Source organism: Myotis brandtii, unplaced genomic scaffold (genome assembly GCF_000412655.1).
Source record: "Myotis brandtii unplaced genomic scaffold, ASM41265v1 scaffold165, whole genome shotgun sequence".
In the NCBI taxonomy this organism is placed as follows: Eukaryota; Metazoa; Chordata; class Mammalia; order Chiroptera; family Vespertilionidae; genus Myotis; species Myotis brandtii.
In genome coordinates, this window is record NW_005356042.1 from 15462817 (window position 1) to 15483246 (window position 20430).

At 50.1% G+C, this 20430-nt stretch overlaps 1 protein-coding gene across 2 annotated transcripts in view; it reads right to left on the reverse strand.

Moving 5' to 3' along the window:
* Positions 1–204: 204 nt before the first annotated feature.
* Positions 205–20430, reverse strand: part of ZNRF1 (zinc and ring finger 1, E3 ubiquitin protein ligase) — a 102057-nt gene continuing 81831 nt past the window's right edge. The window contains exons 2-5 of one of the 2 annotated variants that reach the window (XM_005862617.2): positions 15131–15226; positions 6113–6218; positions 4205–4296; positions 205–2724 (exon numbers count right to left, since the gene is read on the reverse strand). In XM_005862617.2, coding sequence (XP_005862679.1) covers positions 4239–4296; positions 6113–6218; positions 15131–15226 — 260 coding nt within the window. In that variant the 3' untranslated portion in view covers positions 205–2724; positions 4205–4238. Of the gene's footprint in view, positions 3354–4204; positions 4297–6112; positions 6219–15130; positions 15227–20430 lie in introns of both variants that reach the window. The other variant, XM_005862616.2, reaches the window with a different exon arrangement.

Consider the following 20430-nt stretch of genomic DNA (forward strand, 5'->3'; position numbering starts at 1 on the left):
CTGGTTGGGAGCAGTAGCTGTGCCAGGGGGTGGTGTGGGGCAGGTCTCGTTGGTCCCTCCCCAAACCACCCCATACAGGTCGGCCTCATGTACTCCACGGAGACACAGCTCATAGACCCTACCTCCCAGGTTTCTCCCTACAGGGCAGGGCTCTTCTCTGATATGCCTCCCACTGCCTGGCAACTAGTGGATGCTCAACAAATGGCCATTTCCCCATAATTTTTTTATTAGGAAAAATTCCAAACATACAGAAGAGTTAAAAAAACAAGTACACTGTTCACTGACATACCAGCCATTGAAGATTCAACAAGGAATATTTGTCTTATTTGTTGGGTGTATTTTGGAGAAACCCATTTGAAATTTACATATTTCTCGACATCATTCACCTACATAACTCACCATCTGTCTCATAAGAATAAGGACATTTTATAAATCTCAACAACATTAAATGCGACTAGATGATTTTACACTAGTGAGGTGCTCCTGACCAGGAAGCCCCCAAAGACAGTGGGTGGAACCTACCTCCCAGCTCCTGCCCCTCCCCTCCTCTCCCCTCTGAGAGCTGTCTGGATGGAGGATGACAGACATCAGTCCTACCTGGGAAGCCCACCCCCACCCAGGACCTGGCAATCTAGGTCTGGATTCGGAGGATCCAGTAGTCAGCAGAGGGCTGCAGTGTGCCAGCTGGGAGTGAAAGTCATTGGGGGTGAGGAGAGGAGTTAGCATCAGCCCCAGGAGCCTGGAATAGCACCTGGTGTGGGCTCCAGCCCTGCCCACCTGGCTCACAGGATGTTGCCAAAGCCGCCAGGCCTAAGCAACTGAGGTGGGCATACAGCCCTCTGCCTGCGGCCCAGGGGTCAGGCAAGGAGATCTCCTTCAGGGCGAGCTTTGCTGGAGGAATTAAATATAGAACAGGGAGACACAGTTGCCAGGCAGAAGCAGGCGGTGCTGTGAATAGAACAATGCTCTTTGTGGTGAGGGAGCTACGGGAGAGCCTGATGTGCATGTGCCAGGGGCTTCTGGGCAGACTCTCTGACCCTCACGGTGACCTCAGAGTTGCAAGACTTTGTCGCTTCACATGCGAGGAATCTGAAGTTTAGATGAGTGAAGTCATTTTCCCAAGATCATTCTGCCAAGTAGAGGAGCCACATGCAGACAGTTTTGAGCCTACATCCTGGCCACCATGGTGATCACTGGTCCTGGGGGTCTCCGCTTCAGGAGGGTCTGACTCCAAGGCCCAGCTCAGACACATACTCTTCTTTCATATTTTTCTGAACACACCGAGTGTGTCTGTCCCTTAGCTCACGGGCTTGCAATGCCCTTGCAGAGTAGGTGCTTCAGGAAGTGTCTGATGGAAGTTGGCTGCAGAGCCAGGGCCTGGTGGGGTTAGAGCCCACAGAGGCAACAGCACACAGAGGCCTGAGCGGGGCAGAGGTTGGAGCTGGCTCCCTCCAGAGCAGTCCTTCGTAGGCTCTGCAGGGGGATCTGGAATGCTGCTCCGGCAGCCTGTTTGGCACAGGGATAGAGGCCGGTTGTGCAGTGCTATCCACTGCCCGGAGCTTCCCGCCCAGCCCAAGTTGTGCCAACTCTTGTGAGCCCTGAGTGGCTGTGAGCTGGCTTAGCCCCAAAACAGGGCCTGTCTCTGGGCCTCAATGAAGCATGCCCATGAGTCAGCACTGAGCATGGACTGAGCAACAGGCAGGCAGGACGTGGGATGGGGAACGGAGGATGAAGGGGGGCAGGGGGTGGGGCGCTGGAAGAACCCACATCCTTGTAGCCTCCAGTGGCTGCGAGATCATCGCCCGTGCAGATCTTGCAGAAGTGTTTTGTCACAACCGTTCCACAGGTGATGGCAGATTGATTCCATGATGCTTGACGGGTTAGTGAACCTCTGGGTTTGGGGTCTGATTGCCACGTTCCCTCTACCCAGGCACGACTGCTCTGAAAACTCCATCACACGTGCAGTAGCAAGTATTACCCTCAAGGAAGGCTAAGGAGGTGAGGGGGGAGGAAGTGGGAGACAGGTGCACAACTCCCATTTCCGGATTGTGTAACAGCACCATTAAAATAAAGTCACACAATGCATCTTTTATTAGACATGATTTTAATACCATATCAAAACATCTTGACTAATGAAGAAAGCTTTGCCCCCAACTTCGAACATTTTTTAAAACATTTTATAAGGGTGGTGTTTTTTTGTATTTTAATATATAAATACAGAAACCTATCTTGCATGGGCTGATGCCACGTGTGAACATCAATGGCTAAAATGTTCTCAAACAGAGTGCCTGAAAACGGGTAGCTGTACATGTTCCTTTAATAAGTCTTCTGTTTGTTTAAGTTTTCAGGAAAAAAAATCCACAAGGGCCTAAGAAAAATGTTCAGGCATTTTTGCAGGACACTTGTGATTGTGAAGTCCTCCGAACTGACCAGAAACCAGGAGGAAAGGAGGGAGAAGAATCAGGACTGAAGGGGGAGGTCTTCCGAGGGTTGTTTTTTTGGCAATGAAGTCAAGATCTCAGGGTCCCAAGGGGAGAAAAGTGCAAAACCAAGCCAGGAAAATGGGCAAAGAAAACCAAGGCCGGGCGGTTGTTGATGGCGAGGGCTGAACCGACGGGGCGCTGGGCCAGGAGGACCAAGCGAGCGTCTCTCGCACCATCAGCACTGAACCTGGCTCTGTCCCTTTGTCATTGGGTGGGTTCTAGCCGGGCAGCAGACAGCAATCTGTAAACATCACGGGCGAAAACACCAGTCGACACTAAACTTTTTTTTTATGATTTTTTTTGTAAACACGTTAGAGACAGACCCACAATGCCTTTCAAAGGTGAGAAAGAAAATGCCCTTTCCCTCCTAGGAGGAGAGGTGAGGGGAAGGAGGGCGGTCGATTCTTTCTTCTCTCAAACTCATGGCTCATCCAATTTGGTGTCCTCAGGGAGAAAGGGAGAACCATTCTCTGGAAGTCAGTGCGTAGGGTGCCCTGTTCCCACTGGTGTCCCCAGCTCAGCTCTGCCCCAGTGTCCGAAGGCTCCTCTCGGGAACAGGGCTGGCTGTCCTGTGTGGACCACAATACGGAAGTCGTGCTCCCGCCGGGCTGAAGCCAGCCTGTGTGTCCGGCTGAGGACGGGCTGGGCGCCTGTGGTTCCAGTCCGGGGCCCGAGAAGGCAAATATCATGCCGGGAATTTGGACTCGCACTCCAGCGCCAGGCTCCAAGCCCTCTGCCTCACTCTCACCCTCACTGTTTCTTCTCCCCATGTCCTCAGTTTTTCAGGTGAAGGTAAAAAGAGCAAATGTCCCTGATTTGTCTGCCATCATCAGCTGTTCTGGAAGTTTACTTGGAATAAATAAAACAAACCTAACACAAAAGAAAACAAAAAAACAAGAGAGAGAAAGAGGCCCCAAAACTTTTGGATGTGAGTGGAGGTGGAGTCAGGGTTTTGGGTTCCCTGGGGGTTTTGTTTATTTCCCAGGTAAAATAAAGTACCAGCCCAGAACTTGGAGGGGACAGGAGAGGATGGTCACCAGGGAAGCAGGGAGCCTTGGGGAGAAAGGGAGAGGTCAGACCGGAAGGTTCTACAGGGGACGTGTGTGCACATTGTGGGGAGGAAGGTAGCTGGCGGGCTTGCTGTGGAACCAGGACCTGTGCTGTGTGTGGGGGTGGGGGTGGGGGTTGAGTCTGGCCTGGAGGTCTCAGACCCAACTGGCAGTGTGCGTGAGGGAGGTGGCCTGAAGCGGGAAGCACCAGCAGTGGAACGATGGCTGATGAGTACCACAGGGGACAATGCACCGTCCCACAAACTGTCCACAGGGGACGAGGAGCGAGGACTTGCCCTAGCCACTCAGCAAGCACAGGCAGGTGCAAGCCCAGGGGCTCAAGCTCATGCGGCTTCTCCCACCTGGCACATTCCAAGGGGCTCTTCCTGAACCTTCTTCAGGGAGATTCGCCCTAGACGTCTGGAATAGACTGGTCTTTCCTCAAAGAATCAACTGTACTGAGCAGGTGTTGTTGTTTTTTTTCGTAACCATGCAAGATAGCATCTCTTAGCCTTCCCAGAATGCCCCCCGCCCTCCAACCCACCTAGAACTACTAACTGATAAGATGTTCCCCTCCTGGAGGTATGTAAGGGCAACTCAGTCCCCACCCCCTGGCCCCAGAGTGGCCAGATCCCAATCCCTGAGCCCAGAGCACCCCAACCACCGGCTCACCTTTGAGAGGAGTCAGCAAGGGAGCCCAGCAGGGTCAGTCCGCAGGGTGTTCTGGACAAGATCTGTTCACTTCAAACCACGAGTCTATGCAGCTGAGGCAGGAAGCAGCAAGGGGAGACACGTTACCGCTGACCAGGCTGCGCCTTAGGGGGCTCGCTCCGAGGGTCAGATTTCTGAGTAGGGGTTTCCTAAATCTTGCCTGCGAGGTCCCCAGGAGAAAACAAGCCTGTCCCCAGATACCCACTTTCTGAAGCAGGAAGAAGGCAAACACCAAGACTGATCTTGGCTCAGCCCGGGCAGCCAACCTGGCATGGGGGGCACAGGACTGGGAGCATCTGGATGCTAGAAGGGTGGACTGCGGCCTTGAGAAGGATCAAGGCCTTACCTGCATGGACCCAGGTGGTGGCAACAGCTACTAGTGAGTAGGGAGGAGTGCAGGGCAGCTAGCCAGCTATCCTTAAGGCTCGAAGGCTGGCCATTACTCTGAGCTCTGGGGACCTGAGGGAGCCCTCTCCTGGGTCAAAGGAACAGCATCGAGGATCCCTCTCTAGGGGGTGACTTCTAATATATATTTTTTTATTGATTTTTTACAGAGAGGAAGGGAGAGGGATAGAGAGCTAGAAACATCGATGATAGAGAAACATCAATCAGCTGCCTCCTGCACACCTCCTACTGGGGATGTGCCCGCAACCAAGGTACATGCCCTTGACCGGAATCGAACCTGGGACCTTTCAGTCCACAGGCCGACGCTCTATCCACTGAGCCAAACAGGTCAGGGCGGGGGGTGACTTCTTAGGAGACCCCCAAGCTACCTGGTTCGGTTGGCTGTGGTCAGCAGACAACATCCCAGAGAAGGACAGCCCTCTGGCTTAGTGACACTGCTAAGGAGAGCCAGACAGTGAAACCCTGGTGTTTACAGAAAGAACTGCCTGAATCAAAGAGGGAAGAGAGTTTGCCCCAAGACAGCTTTCTGATTTGTAAACTAACATCTGGGTATTTTCAAAGACAGGATCCAGACAGGTAATTTGCATAATTTTCCCCAGAATCAAAGATTTCCTTCTCTGGTTCTGGTTGGTGCCTGGCCAGGAAACTGGAGCACTCTGTGCTGGCCCTGGACCAAGACCCCCTGCTCCAGGCCAACCTTGAGCCTCCCCTGCATCAGCCACATCTGCGAGCCGGCACCACCATTGCCCTGTGGCCAGTGGCCCTGTGAGTCAGGCTTTGGAAAAGCCCATGTGTCAGGAAGAAGCTCTGAGGCTCGAGGAGCCAAGAGCAGGTGGTGGCCACAGGCAGCACAGAGCGTCCTTCGTCTTGGGTAGGGAGGTGTCTTCTTTCCAGTTGGAAACAAGAACGAGGCTCATCTGGAGCCTGAGGACAAATCTCGGCCCTTCTAATTATAACAGCTTCAGTGCCTGGCCCCAAAGGTTGGCTATTCCTGCCTCCTGGCCTGGGGACTAGGGGCGGATGCAGGGGCAGCAAGCACACCCCTCCATGCTGCCTCTCTCGCACAGACAAGGGGCCTCACTTCGCGGGAGCAGAGGGGCCCACAGAGGAAGAAAAGGCTGGGGAGATGGATAAAGAATCAAATTTCCAAAGAAAGGGATCTTTGGCTCTGTGGGATCCTAAGCACCTCCAACCTGTGGAGCTCCACAGGTCTCCCCATCACCCAGCGGCCAGCCAGGCCGTCATCAACCCAGAGCAAAATCTCTGGCCATCTGGCTCGACCCTATACTCAGCACATCTGCCAGCCTCTGTCTCAACCCCACTCACATCCCAGGAATGGGGCGTGGGGAGAGGGAAGAGTTGTCCCTCAACCAAAGAAAAGAGAATGGCTAGTGAGGAGGGTTGCCTTCTCTCTCCACTGTGGGATCTGGGATGTGGCTGAGCTGGCCCTGCCCCCTCTCGTACCTTTTGTGGTAAATGCACAGGCAGGGCAGCCTGGCTATCGTGTCTCCCTGAAGCAGCTCCTCCAGGCAGATCACACACTCGCCCGCGTCTTTAGTCAGCACGTCGTCTGCAAAGGGAAACGGGAGAGTGGAGGAGGGTCAGTCACCAGCAGACAGGTGGCACAAAGCAGGCACGGGTCTAGAACTGGTTGAAACTGCTCGGGTCACCCAACATATACAGGGCACTGTGGGGGACACAAAAGCCCAAGTGGCCCTGGACCTGAAGGCCTTCACTGCAGAGATAAGGCATGCATATCACACATTAATGATGTGAAGACAAAATGGGATTACTTACCAAATAAGTGGCCTGGGGCTAGAGAGTTAGGGGGCTTGGAGAGGGATAGATGTGTAACAGAGGCAGCATTAGACAAAGTATTTCCCTGAATAGACTTTCCCCACAGACCAACTGCACTGATTTCTGGTTTGAAAAAATATGGTGATGACTAGCGTGGTATAGTCATACAAGGCAAAAATGAATGGAATAAGCAGATACTCTCACAAATATTTGTACATACACGTCCATAACAGCACTATTCACCAGAGCCAAACGGTGGAAACAAATGTCCACCAACTAATGAATAGATAAACAAAATGTGATGTATCTGTGCAATGGAATATTACTCAGCCATGAAAAGGAACAAAGAACCAAAGCATGCTACAGTGTGGATGAACCTCAAAAACATGCTATTTTTGAAGAAGCCAGACACAAAAGGCCATCTATTATACAATTCATTACATGCAATGTCCAGCATAGGCAAATTCATAGAGACAAAAAGTAGACCAGGGGTCAAGAGCAGGAGGGAATGGGGAGTGACTGTTGTTTTTTTTATTTTTTTAATATATTTTATTGATTTTTTACAGAGAGGAAGGGAGAAGGATAGAGAAGTTAGAAACATCGATGAGAGAGAAACATCGATCAGCTGCCTCCTGCACACCCCCTACTGGGGATGTGCCCGCAACCAAGGTACATGCCCTTGACGAGAATCGAACTTGGGACCCTTGAGTCCGCAGGCCGATGCTCTATCCACTGAGCCAAACTGGCCAGGGCGGGAGTGACTGTTTAATGCTAAGGGGTTTTCTGTTTTCTTTTTTGTGGTATGAACACTTAACATGAGATCTGCCTTCTTAACATATTTTTAAGTGTACAGTACATTCTTAACTATAGGTACAGTGTTGTACATCTCTACAACTTACTCATCTGGCATAACTGAAACTTTATACCCGTTGAGTAGCAACTCCCATTCCCCTCTCCGCTCAGCCTCTGGCATGCATCATTCCATTCATGCCCTGGTTCTATGAGGTGGACTATCTTAAATATGACATATAAGTAGAATCATGTAGGAGGGTTCTTTGGGGGTGATGAAAATGTTTGTAACTAGACAGACATGGGGCTGTCCAATGCTGTGAATGTTCTAAATACAACTAAATTGTAAAATTCAATTTTTAAAAAAAGAAAAAAAAAGATCCCCATCCTCCCCCCCCTTTCCCCCCCAAAAAAAAGAGTGAATGGAAGGAAGCCACGGCACACCATGGGCCCCAACAAAAGCTGACCAGGACAGGAAGTGCGCCGCAGCCGAGTCAGCAGTCCTCTACTAGATTTCTACGACATTCTGGGCACTAGTGACTCAGTGAATAAGCCACGAACTCAGGATGTGAGAAGCTCAGAGTCTAGCAGGAGAGGCTGAACAAGAAAACGGAAATGAATAGCACAGCAATTTCTAGGAAGTCTTATGCATACAGGCCCAGGTATGAGGTATGAAAAATGTCTAACTGGGGCAGGGACTGTTCAGGGAAGGATATTCCAGGCAAAGAGAACAATATCTGCACACCTGGGACCTGCAGGAGGTTTGCTATGGCAGGTGCAGACTCCTGGGCCATGGGGTGACCAGGAATTGAACCTGCCACCTCTTGGTGTCTGGGCTGATGCTCCAACCATCTGGGGTTTAGAAGAGAGATGTGGGTGACAGGTTATACATGAGACATAGAGATCAACTGGGGAGAAAGTTTAGAATGAAACCTAAAGAAGGCAGAATACAAACCTAGGTCAACTTTAATATCTGAAAGGCTGGTGAAAGAGGTGAAGTAAGAAAAGGTTACCCAGTTCTCAAAGCCACAGGAGAAAAACTGAGAGAGCAGGCTTTTGGATGTGAAGAAAGGAGGGCTTAAAACAGGACCAGTTTTCCACTACTAAGATTTTAACTGTTCGTGGACGTTGTCCATGAGACATACTGAGATTTCCTGTGTGTGTGTTCACTTCAGTCTCACAATCTTAGGAGCCAGGCAGGGCACATGTGTTGTTCTCACTTTACGAAGAGACTGAAGCCAGAAGTCAGACATCTTGCCTAAGTCACAGGGCTCATGAAAGGACGTGCAGACGGGGGACCCAATTGGTGCCCTTCTCCGCTGCTGTTTGTCCATGCCCTCTGATTACTTGGGTGTAAAGAGGAACATCTGGGGCCTATAAAATGAGGATTCCTCAGGGCCTAGAAGGCTATGGTGACTCAAAGCCTCTCACCAGGAAGCCTGGGGGAAAAACCCAAGATAAAACCAACTCCATACATCAGTTCCTGTGCACATGAGCTGGGAGAACAGCCACTCTCAGCTTCTTGGCCACCAGACAATCTGTGGTCGTTTTCTCTGTCGGTAAACCCAAAGGCTGCCTGAAGGTTGCTGGGATGGGGCTTGGAACTTGACGGCGTGGGGAAGCCAGCGGTGCTCACACCCAGCACAGAGCCCAGGGAAGCAGCCTTCTTCCCACGGTGGAAGGCAGGAACATGCCTGAGTGGGTTGAGTAAAACTTCCTGTCCCAATCCCTGGGGCCCTGGAAATCAGCGGCCCCCAGATGTCTGTGGGAGCCAAGCAGGAAAGGGGAAATGACTGAAGCGGAAGCTTGTCTATCAACTGATTCCTATAAGACTTCACACTCTCAGATGGGAGCTTGCTGCCCACTTGTCGGAGGACCTCACAGCACAAAGCAAGGACACTGGGCCTGGCACAAGTTGAGGCTGCTCTGCACATGGACTCAAATGCCCCTTGGCATCCCCAGGTCCCGAGGAGGGGCTCAGCCAACGCCAGTTGATGAGTACACAGGAACAAAGCTGCGCTTTCTGCCTTTCTCTTACCACCTCCCAACCCCCTTCCAAGCATCTTGACATCCTGTGCAAGGTCAATATCACTGCTCTGGAAGTGTGTTTGGCCTGACTGGGGGTGGTGCAAAATGGTGCCAATGCCTATCCCTCCAACCAGACCAGGGAACCAAACCAGAGTGGTAGGCAAAGTTCTCTAGAGCCAAAATGAGACCCCAGAACTGCTGGTGACAAGGAGGGGGTGGGGAAGCCCAAACAGCTATAGATAGATTTCTGCCAGCAGCCCGGAGGGAAGGCTGATGTGCAGCTCACAGTCAGCAGCTGAGTGTGGGACTGTACAATATGTTTTCCCCTTGTACCTGATGCCAGGCAAGGCCTTGGTAGGAAGAGAGGTGGGAGCCAGAGGGAGAACCCCAGCAAATGACACAGAGACCAGGCTGCCCCCCACGGCCTCATCTCCAGCCGAGGTGCAGAAAGCCTGGTCTCGCAGCCTCTCAGCATGCACCACGCTGCTGGCCCACTCTCTTGGGGGATAGGAAGGGGCAGTGCCACCAACGCCAAGACTTGTCAGCTCACCCTGGCTGGTTTGGCTCAGTGGATAGAGCGTTAGCCTGTGGAGTGAAGGGTCCCAGGTTCAATTCTAGTCAAGGGCACATGCCTGGGTTGCGGGTTCAATCCCCAGGACGGGACATGCAGGACGAGCCAATCAATGATTCTCACTCATCATTGATGTTTCTATCTCTCCCTCTCCTTTCCTCTCTGAAATCAATAATAATAAAAAAGACTTGCCAGCTCCATTCCTGCGGAATCTCTGGGCAAAGGGGAGACTTTTAGCAGAGTGAGTTCCCCTACCATCATCCTCACCCCAATACCCCAGAATTGTGAGGTGTGATCCAATTTTTTGGCGAGGTGGGCTGCAATGGCAACACCCCAGAGGAGTGAACCACTAAAGCTCAGGCCAGAAGGTTTCGATTTACAGAAGCTCCCACAACCACCCCACTCAGTTCCCTCCTTTGGCCCCTTTCCCACCCACCCCACTCCTCACTTACCCAGCAGCCTGGCCTGTCAATCAGCGGCTGCTGGGAGCACCCTCCTCCTTTCCTTCCTGCAGGAGGAACACCAGGCCAGACACCTCTGCAGCCAGACTCAGCAGCTGCTACAGCATCTAACAACCGCTCCTGGCAGCGCCCTACTGGGCTAGGCAAACCCTCAGCCACGACCTGGCTTCCCCAGACCCAAGAAAAGGCATTTGCATTCCAAATACAGGCCTCAGTAGAAACATGGGCCCACAGAGCACCACTTGCTCAGGTCTGCTGGCTCAGCTAGAGGTAAACTAGCAGCAGGTATTCCTGCTTTGAGAGGAACCCAATTCCTTCTCCTTTAAACCTTGTGTGACATTCAGTATTGCAAGAGACCTGAAGTTGGGGGCAATGACCTTTGGCAGATGAGAGAAAGGGCAGTCAGGATCTTGAAGGAGCAGGGCATGGGGTCTGCATTCCCAAAGAAAGCTGAGGGGAGCCCTAGCCGGTGTGGCTCAGTTGGTTGAATGTTGTTCCATGCACCGGTTGCCGGTTTGATTCTGGGTCAGGGCACATGCCCAGGTTGTTGGCTCGATCCCCAGTAGGGGGCATGCAGGAGGCAGATGATTGATGTTTCTTTCTCTCTCCTCTCTCTCTCTCTCTCTCTCAAAACCAATACAAACATATTTTAAAAATTAAAAAGGCCCAGAAGAATCTCCTGAAGCTGCTCTGAGCACCACCAAGCTCTCCTAATACCAATGGCAATGGAACCCGCCACACACCAGAATTTCCCAGGGCCAAGAGCCCCTGGCTGGTCCTGGAACCAGGGCCTCCTATGTATGCTTTCAGTGGGCAGTCAGTCATCTGTCATGCCTCCCCTCACCCCTGTATCCTCATCTGTTCACAGCAAAATCAGGTTCCCCATCTTGAGGCTCACTCTGCTAGCTGAGCAATTTGTTAGTCAAAATTTGAGTACATACTCTTGAGGGCAAAACCCCCAGTCTCAGAACCACAAACAGATGTTGGAAAGGGAGAGAAGTTACAAGTCCCATTCAAGCTGACCACATTTACCCACAAAAATGGGTCTCTCCAACTCCTTCCTTATCTCCCAGGAGTCCTGGGTTCCAAGCTGCCCGGGAAGAGGAGCGTGAGAGATGGAACATCAGTGTTCTGGGGTCTGGCGGCCTCCCTGCCCCTCCAGCAGGGGTTAGCACCTGCCCCAGCACAGGTTACAGGTCTTTGCATTTCGCTTGAGCACTGGGCAAACCAGTTGAACTAGTCTTGTCTTTACTAAAGTGTTTGGTGTGTTTTTTAATCTGGCAGGCGGCTACTGGAGGCCTTCCAACCTACTGCTCAGGCCAACCCTCATAATAAGAAAAATACTACTTTCTGTCTGCCTCATTTAGGAGGTTTCTACTTTTTTTCCCTTTGGTGGTTAACTAAATTTCATCTTTTATAACCACTGTAAATTTTCTTTAAAAATCCCCAACTAGTGCCAGCAATTACAGAAAGTGTACGTGTGAGTGTAGAGGGGAGACCTCCAGGGCAGTGAGCAGGAGTTCTAGTGAATCTTCATAAGAAAATAGCATTTCTCTCTATAACTAACTGGGAAAGTCTCACCCTGCCCCCTCTCCAGAAAGATTCTGAGAGTTCTATACTTCAGACTCTTTAAGTCTCCTCACTTTTTTTAATCAGAAAAGATAAAGTGAAGCTGGGAGGTTGGTATGATAAGAAATTCTGGGTAAGATATGTTACTGGCAAAACCAAAATAAATATCTAGAGGTCCTGCCTGGGGCTTTGGCCTGTGGACCCTGAAAGGCCCATGCTTTATCTGAACAAGAACAGGACCTACGCCAACCCTGGAGACTCCCATTGCATGTACAAACCCCAGGTGGCCAACGCCTCCTTACCTGGAAGGTCTAGGTGTCTTCAGAAAGGAAAGACAACATGAGGAGTCCAGTCACAAGCCTCCTTCCACACTAACAGTGCACACAGAGGGGCGAGACCACTGTTTCTGAAGCACCTTCATCACCTTAGGACCAATTCCACTGATAGGACCCATGCAACATGCCCTCTCTTTGCCTCTTGTGGTAAAACACTGGCTTTTGCAAAGGAGATCCTTGAGCTTAAAGCCTCTAACACGCGCATACACACACACACACACTCCCTGAGGAGGTGGCTTTTCAATTAGAGGAGGAGGAGGGAAAAAATGGGGACAGCCATAGTGATGTCTCAGGCTGGCCGGCCAACCTCCTCGGAAAAAACGGGGACAGCCATAGTGATGTCTCAGGCTGGCCGGCCAACCTCCTCGTCCTCTAAGGGGACTCAGACTCTGAGTGTGGCTTCTGCGGGTGACCTGTGCTCAGACCACATGGGGCTGCCAAGCCTGCTCTCCTATGGAGGTGAAGGTGAAGGAAAGGAGACCCTTCCCCATGGCTGCAGCAGAGGGGAGACCAATGAGCAGCACGGCAGTTCTCCAGGATAGAGCCCAAGCCCCTCCTCTTCCCCATTCTCCAAATGGGACCAGTGGTACCCCGTTCTCAGGTGGCCCCAAGAGCACTCTGTCCCCCACAGCTGCCTTTGCATAGTCGTCCCTGATGACACCAGGAGCCTAGCCCTCTCGGGTGAGCCCACTCTGAGGCTGCTTTGTGTTCTTATGACACAGTCAGTGTCTACAGAGATCTCTTCCCAGCAACCCACGGGACAAAAAGCGGTCTTCATCGCGCTCTGTGCAGTTTGGAAAATAAGCGAACACAGTTTCTGAGGCCATGGCTGGGGAGAAGACTCCTCTCCGCTGTGGTCCCAGGCAGAGACAAGGAACAGGACAAAGAGGAGCTAGAGCAGCCTCCAAGGGACGCACACTGACAAGTCCACCACAAAGCCCAGAGTGCGCGTGACAACTGATTCAGACACTGCAGCCGTCATCCCCAGGGACAGGGAGAGGCTGTCCGCTGGGGAGAAGAAGGGCTTCCTGGACACCAGGAGAATATGAAGGGGACAGAGATAGGGCCAGAACCTCCTGCGGCTGGGCCTCCTACCAGACTGCGTGTAGCTGAGACAGCAAGTAACCATCCCGCACACATGCACCCAGAGCCTTTGGCTGAGCAAATAAAGAAGAGATGAGAACATTAGGATGTGTTTTCAGGAGAAGTGAGTGGGTTAGATTTGTCAGGTTCATTTCACAGGAAAAATCTGGAATCACCAGGCCTCCCTGGGCTAACGCTGGGTGGAGGAAGGAGGGCATGGGGATCTGAGGAGGCAGGAGCCCAAGGACAAGTCTGTAAAGAGTCTACCCAGGAAACTTTCACCATGAGGATGGGGCAAAGCAATCCAGGCTCACCTCCTGTCCAGTCCTCAGATTCCCTGAGAGGTCACAGAACTCTTTTCCTAAGCACTGCTGTGACTTTAATCCTAGAAGCGGGCCCAGTGCCAGGGTCGGGGTGTGTCCCCCTCAGATCCAGTGCCTGTTCTTGTAGAGAACACAGTTCTCTGATGAACATGGTTGGAAGAACAAACTAAGCACATAAGAATGGAAAACCACTAACCGGTTGGTGTGGCTCAGGGGTTTGAGCGTAGACCCATGAACCAGGCGATGAAGGTTCGATCCCCGGTCAGGGCACATGCCCGGGTTGCGACTCGATCCCCAGTGTGTGTGTGTGTGTGTGTGGGGGGGGGTGGGCGTGCAGGAGACAGTCAATCAATGATTCTCTTACATTATTGATGTTTCTATCTCTCTCTCCGTCTCCCTTTCTCTCTAAAATGAATTTGTTTTAAAAAGAGAAGAAAAAAGAATGGAAAACCAGAGAGCCACTAGCTGCACTGAACAGAAGTCAGTCCACTCCACAAAATGACGAAAAGAAACCTAGGATGGTCTCACCTCTTTCAGGGCTGCTGTAACTTCCTGAGCACTGACCATGTGCCAGGCTCTGTGCTGAAGGGTTTTATATGTAACTAGAGGCCTGGGGCAGGAATTAGTGCACGGGTGGGGTCTGGCCCACCCCACCAGGCTGATCGGGCTAGGGGGGGTGGGGGGGCGCGCAGGTGGTTGGCCAGCTGGCCCTGCCCTCTGGTCGAACTCTCAGTTGAGGGGACAATTTGCATTTTAGCCTTTTATTATATAGGATATCTTACTTTATCCTGACAAAAATCCTATGAACCAGGTATTGATGTCCCTATTTTATGGACCAGAAAACCTAGGCTCTGCTAAACTGAGCAACTTGTCTAGGATAATAGTCAGTAAGTGGTTGCGGCAGGCTCTGAACTCAGATCAGCCAGGCTCCAAATCCTTATCCACGGCATACCAGGCAGATGCTGACACTCATTTCGTCCACAGAGGTGCCACTTAGGGGGATGTGGGTTTCATGGAATCCCTGGCCCAGTTTCCTACCCGTGTATTCACTGCTCAGCTCTGAGGCAGGCTCCACGGTAGGAGTGACCAGGTGGCAGCTCAATGTTTTTATTCCCTAAGGGTGTCCACAACTTGCACCCATTCTGCCGGGCAGAATCAGGGCTTAAGCACTCCATGCAAACCACTGGCACAAACTCCCCGTCCCCCAAGGAGAGGTCACACCCTCTGCTGTCAGGTGTGAGAATGGGCAGAACTCTATCACCCAACCAGAGGTCCAAGGAACCAAGGGGTCAGAAGAAAGGGCAGCGGGACTGAGTGACCCAAGAGACTTCCTGGTACCACAGCCCTGATCCCTGGGCCTTCCTTCCTTCCTGGTCCCACTGCTCTTCGTCTCTGATTGGCGCAGCAAGACTTGCTAACAGTCAGGTGTCCCCTGACTATTCCTGCCGGAAGGTGGGTGGAAATGCTGCCCAGAGGCGCGTGAGGTTGGGAAGACCTCACTCAGAAGCTCCCAGCCAAGCGCTTACCATTGTAGGAGAGGCGAGGTTTGCTCAGACACATTATAAAGTGCATTTCCATCTCATCGGAAGCCACAGACTTGGAGCAAATGGGGCACTTGAAACCTGAAAAAGAGGAAAACAGGATGAAATGTTTTCTCTAAACTAAGTATATTCATTATAAATGTAGATACTCTTAAATGACTATGGCCATGTGGGGCCAGAGTTGACATGGAGAATTCAAATCTAGATACATCCTAGACTTGATTGCTCCTTTATTAAATCACCCAAAATTTTGTTATTTTATCACAGCCCCCGACTCCCATTTTTTACTAGTGCTCTCCCAGTCATATGCTCCTCATTGAAGTTTATCAGAAGTCACTGACTGCTAATTTGAGTTTTATTTTCTTTTAGACCCTTTCCTAAGGGGGTCTAAGGGGCAATGGGAATAGACAGGCATCAAATCAGAGCAACTAAATAATCTGTCTTTGAACAACAAAGCATTGAACACCCTTCCACTTTACAGCCCTTGAACTACTTTGTTTGGGTGCCCTGTGGGAGGAATTCCTACTGTCATCAGCATCTCCATCCCTCACTCAGAGCACCTTTGCCTCCCTGGGCTAAGGCAGCTGTCCTCTGAGTGTGCAAGCCAGAGTGCTCCCAAATGCCTTGTGTGCCTTGGCCATATGCCACTGAGAGTAACAGCTGTTTCACAACACCAGGCAAACACAGGGTTCTATTCCCAAGTGTGGACTGTTTACACACCCAAGGGGTTTCACCAGAATTCTATCAGTACTGGAGATTTCTGTTGAGAATCTTCTGAGCTGAACTTCATGAAGCAAACATAGTCCCTTGACTTATTTTTTTATAAACTATTTTTGTTGTTAATCCTCACTCAAGGAAAGTGGAAGGGGGGGGGGGGGAAGGGGGTGGGGGGAGAAGGGAGAGAGAGAGAGAGAGAGAAATACATCCATGTGAGAGACATACAGATTGGTTGCCTCCCACATGCACCCAACTGGGTCTGGGGATCAAACCTGCAACCCAAGGATGTGCTCTTGACTGGGCATCGAACCCGAGACACTTCAGTACTTGGGCCAACGCTCCAACCACTGAGCACTGCCAGGACTATTTTTATAAACACCGATAAACTACTTCCAATTTCCCCCCATTTTACTTTTATTGAAATTATTTTCAATGGATTTTTTTCCCATTCTACCAAAAGATCCAATACTATTAAGAAGCTATTGTTGTGAAGATTTGGCTCTTCTATTAATTTTCAATCAGAATGTTCCATGCACAATTTTACTAGATGCTGGTAATATCTACCAGTGACATTTCTTATGAAATAGATAAAAAGATTGGGAGTTTGTGTGGACTGTTAGCTGCTCCAGGACAGGAGAATTCCACCCCTTCACCAATGTCTTTCCTCTCCACGTGGCCTTACTCAGGCAACTTGGACCTGCCCTCATGCCTGTTCCCTGCAAATAAACCTATATTTATATCAAATAGCATTCCACAGAATGACCAGCCACTAGAACAGTGGTTCTCAATCTTCTGGCCCTTTAAGCACAGTTCCTCATCTTGTGACCCAACCATAAAATTATTTTCGTTGCTCCTTCATAACTGTAATGTTGCTACTGTTATGAATCGTAATGTAAATATCTGATATGCAGGATGGTCTTAGGCGACCCCTATGAAAGGGTCGTTCAACTGCCAAAGGTGTCGCGACCCACAGGTTGAGAACCGCTGCACTAGAAGATTGTCTCATTTTCTTCAGAGGTTGGCTCACCTTCTTTTCTGACTCAAAATACCAGTTTTGCAACAATTTAAGTGACTATAGGATAGGTCTACTTTAAACTTGCTAAGTCAGCACTCTGTCTGCAGGCCAAGGGCCCAGGGCTGTGGGCAGGCCAGGACGGATGCAATGAGGTCTGGATCAGGCCCTGACACAGACACTGGTAGGTGTTAAAGTGATTTGTTACTAATAAAAAACCTTACACCTCACACATTCTTCACTTTCCTGATAACTTAGAACAGAGTCATGGTTATCGCAATAACAGCATTAGCCAATCCCTAAATCCCAAAGTGTCATCGATTGCAGGAAAGGAGAGGAGTTACAGCGAAAGGGCTGGGAAGCAGCCACCCAACAAGGACTACAAGGGAACGTCACTGATCATTTATTTCCCAGGAAAAACCAAGTTGTACAGATAAAGAAAGAGGCCCCAGCTAGACCATCAGGTCAAACTGAGGGAGCAGGGTTGAGACTAGAATCAGATTCTTAGCTCCCAATCGGAAGTCCTTTCCATCAGAGGAAAGTTGTTCACAGGTGTGATGCTGTGATTTGTAATAAATATATGTTTGGTCTTTGTCCCGTTACTGACACAGAGCACCCAAAACCCTTGAGATTTCCGAACATCCTAAGACCAATAATATTTGGTCTGTTGTCATCAGTACCTGAAAAATAACTCCAGAGCCATGAGGTGAAAGGAGTGTCTTATTAGTCATAACAAGCCCTTTTCAACCACACCAGAGTTTATGTGAATGAGGCGGCTTTTGGAAAGCCCCTTGGTAAACTAAGGCTAGGGGCTGGCTGCCAGGGGAACCCTCAGCTGATGAGAGGGTTGGAACTTTGAGTCCCACCCCCCAACCTCCCACTTACGTAATAGACTTTGAGGAGGGGAGAGGGGCTAGAGATTGAGCTCAACCACCAATGGCCAATGAGTTAATCAACTAAGCCCATGTAATGAAGGCTCCACAGAAACCCAAAAGGACAGGGATCAGAGAGCTTTTCAGGTTGATGAACACGGAGAGATTCAGGGAGAGGGGTGCCCCTGAAGAAGGCATGAAAGCTCTGGGCTCTTTCCCCATACCATGTCCTTTCCCTTGGCTGTTCCTGAGTTATATATACCCTTTTATAATAAACTGGTAGTCTAGTACTGAAATGTTTCTCTGAGTTCTGTAAGCTGCTCTAACAAATGGCATGAAAGTAAGGAGGGGATTGTGGGAACCTCTGATTAACAGCCAGTTGGTCAGAAGCAGAGATGACAACCTGGACTTGCAATTGGTGGTTGAAAGGAGGAGTGGGGGAGGCAGTCTTATGGGACTGAGCCCTTAACCTGAGGGATCTGATGCTATCTCCAGGTAGGTAGTTTCAGAATGGAGTTAATTACTAGGTGGTGCTGGGAAGACATACCTCAGAACAGGGTTTTAAGAAAGAGCTGGATTGGGAGGACATGCCACTATAGTAGGAAGAGACCTACATTCCAGCAAAAGCAAGGTTAGGGCCACTTGGATCACTATCTCTGGATGGAGGGGAGGAGGTGGTGGAGGAAAGGGGTAAGGCTCAAGACATAACTCGAAGTCTATTACGTAAGTAGAAAATGCCAAGATATCCTCCTTGGACCTCAGTTTCCTAAAATGAAAAATAGTCATTTACCTGACTCTTGCTAGAAGCCAATGAAATAAGAAACTTGAAAGCACGCTAAAAAGCAGCTAATCAAATGTATGTGGTAGTCCCTTCATCACACATGGCAGCCCTTGACAAGGAGGAAGGCACAGGAGGACTGGGGGAAGGATCTGGGGGCCGAGAGATAGGGTGATGGAACATAGGGTGCATAGGCCGAGACCATGCAGTGTGTGAGGGGGTGGCCAGTTTGCTTGCTAATTCTATCCGATTCCTTTAAACTTCCAGAGCACCTGTACGGCACTTTCCTACAGCGAATGTGGACCACGGTCCCTGTTAATCTCCCAAAGCACCCACTCTTGCACATAATAACAGGTCACGTTTATTGAGTCATTACTATGGGCAACCACTGGGCTTCACATGTCTTCTCGTTGACACAGTATGAGGTGGGTACTAACGTTAACTATATTTTGCAGAAGAGGACATCAAGGAAAGTCACTTGCCCAAGACAACCAGAGCTGGCACGCAACACCCAGGAAGTCTGACAGGCAGTGCACCTCCTCGTCAAGCTGTGTGACTAGCAGAGGAGTTACACTGCAGAAACAACCTAAATGCCACAGGCACCAGTATTACTAAATACTAATTTAAAACCTCCCATGTAGTCCCAATTTCTCCTGAAGTACCCACAGTCCTGGATAATTCCATAAACTACAATGAAAAAAAATTTTTTTTCCCCGGGGAATTCTGTTAATATGGAAGGACAGAGTTCTGCTTTCCACTTGGCCCCGGAGCCTACAGCACTGGCTGTAAGATGCTGAGTTTGCAAATTACCTTTTAAATGGAAATTAAAAGGCAACAGGTTAGAGAAATGGAAAACTTTAGGGAAAAAACTAATGTCTTTCCCACCTTCTTTCCTGAAAGGTCATTGGTGATCAAGATGGATTCTACCCCTCTACTGCCCCAATCTTTTCTCATAATTGTCCTGTCACGATTCAACACCAACAGCCCTACGAAATGATAAATTCTGTGGTCTTCATGAGCTATCTAAAGGTTAAGATGTCTAGGAAATGTTGATACCATTTTGGAAAAAAGTCCAAATCAAATTAAAATCAGTTCTGCAAAGTTGTCCAACTGACATGATTTTGTTAAATTTCATGAGACCTTCATCAGCACTCAGGAAGCAGACAGGAGATGCCTGATTTTCCCTCATGAGAAAGCAACAGGTGGAGTTCCCAGGAGACCCCATAACTGCATCTGAGACTAGACCCTGCCCATTGCCCTGGAGCCAGGTGAACAGACAGTAAGTGCACCAGCTGCCTTCCTCTCTCTTCCATCTAATTGACTTTCAGAGGCAGTGCCCTGCACATGTTGTGTCTTTACAATTTGCCACCGACAAAGTGACGGGAGTGAACCAAGAGACCAGCTCAAGGTTATACAGTCAGAAAAGCCGAGGACAGTTTGATCAGCCAGAAGAACCCAGCTGCTTCCTCTCTTTCAACAGTGTCCTGCTTAAGTGGGGAATCTCAGCGGGACCAGAGACCAGGGAACAGAGGTGACAAACCTGTATTCGCCACCCAGTGCAGGGTCTTGACCCCTTTTTACTGCCAGGACAGCGGCAACTGGCTCAAGTTATAACTCTCCCAATCCTCTTGAACATTTATCTTGCAATAAAAATTAAAGTTCTTGTGCTCCAGGGACCATTTACTTCTCATTCTGCAAAACTGCAACCTTCTCCTTTAAGACCTGATTTCTCGGACCTGTGCTCTGCATGTTGCCCCAGTTCCCTCCCTGACCCTCCCTCTATGCTGATGCGCTATTTTAACGCTGCCCCAGTTCTGCATGTCTCTGGGATCACATAAACAGAGAGGAATCAAAAGAAGCAACCAGGGAATATGAAGCCATGCCATCCAGGCAGGACCTCTTGTCC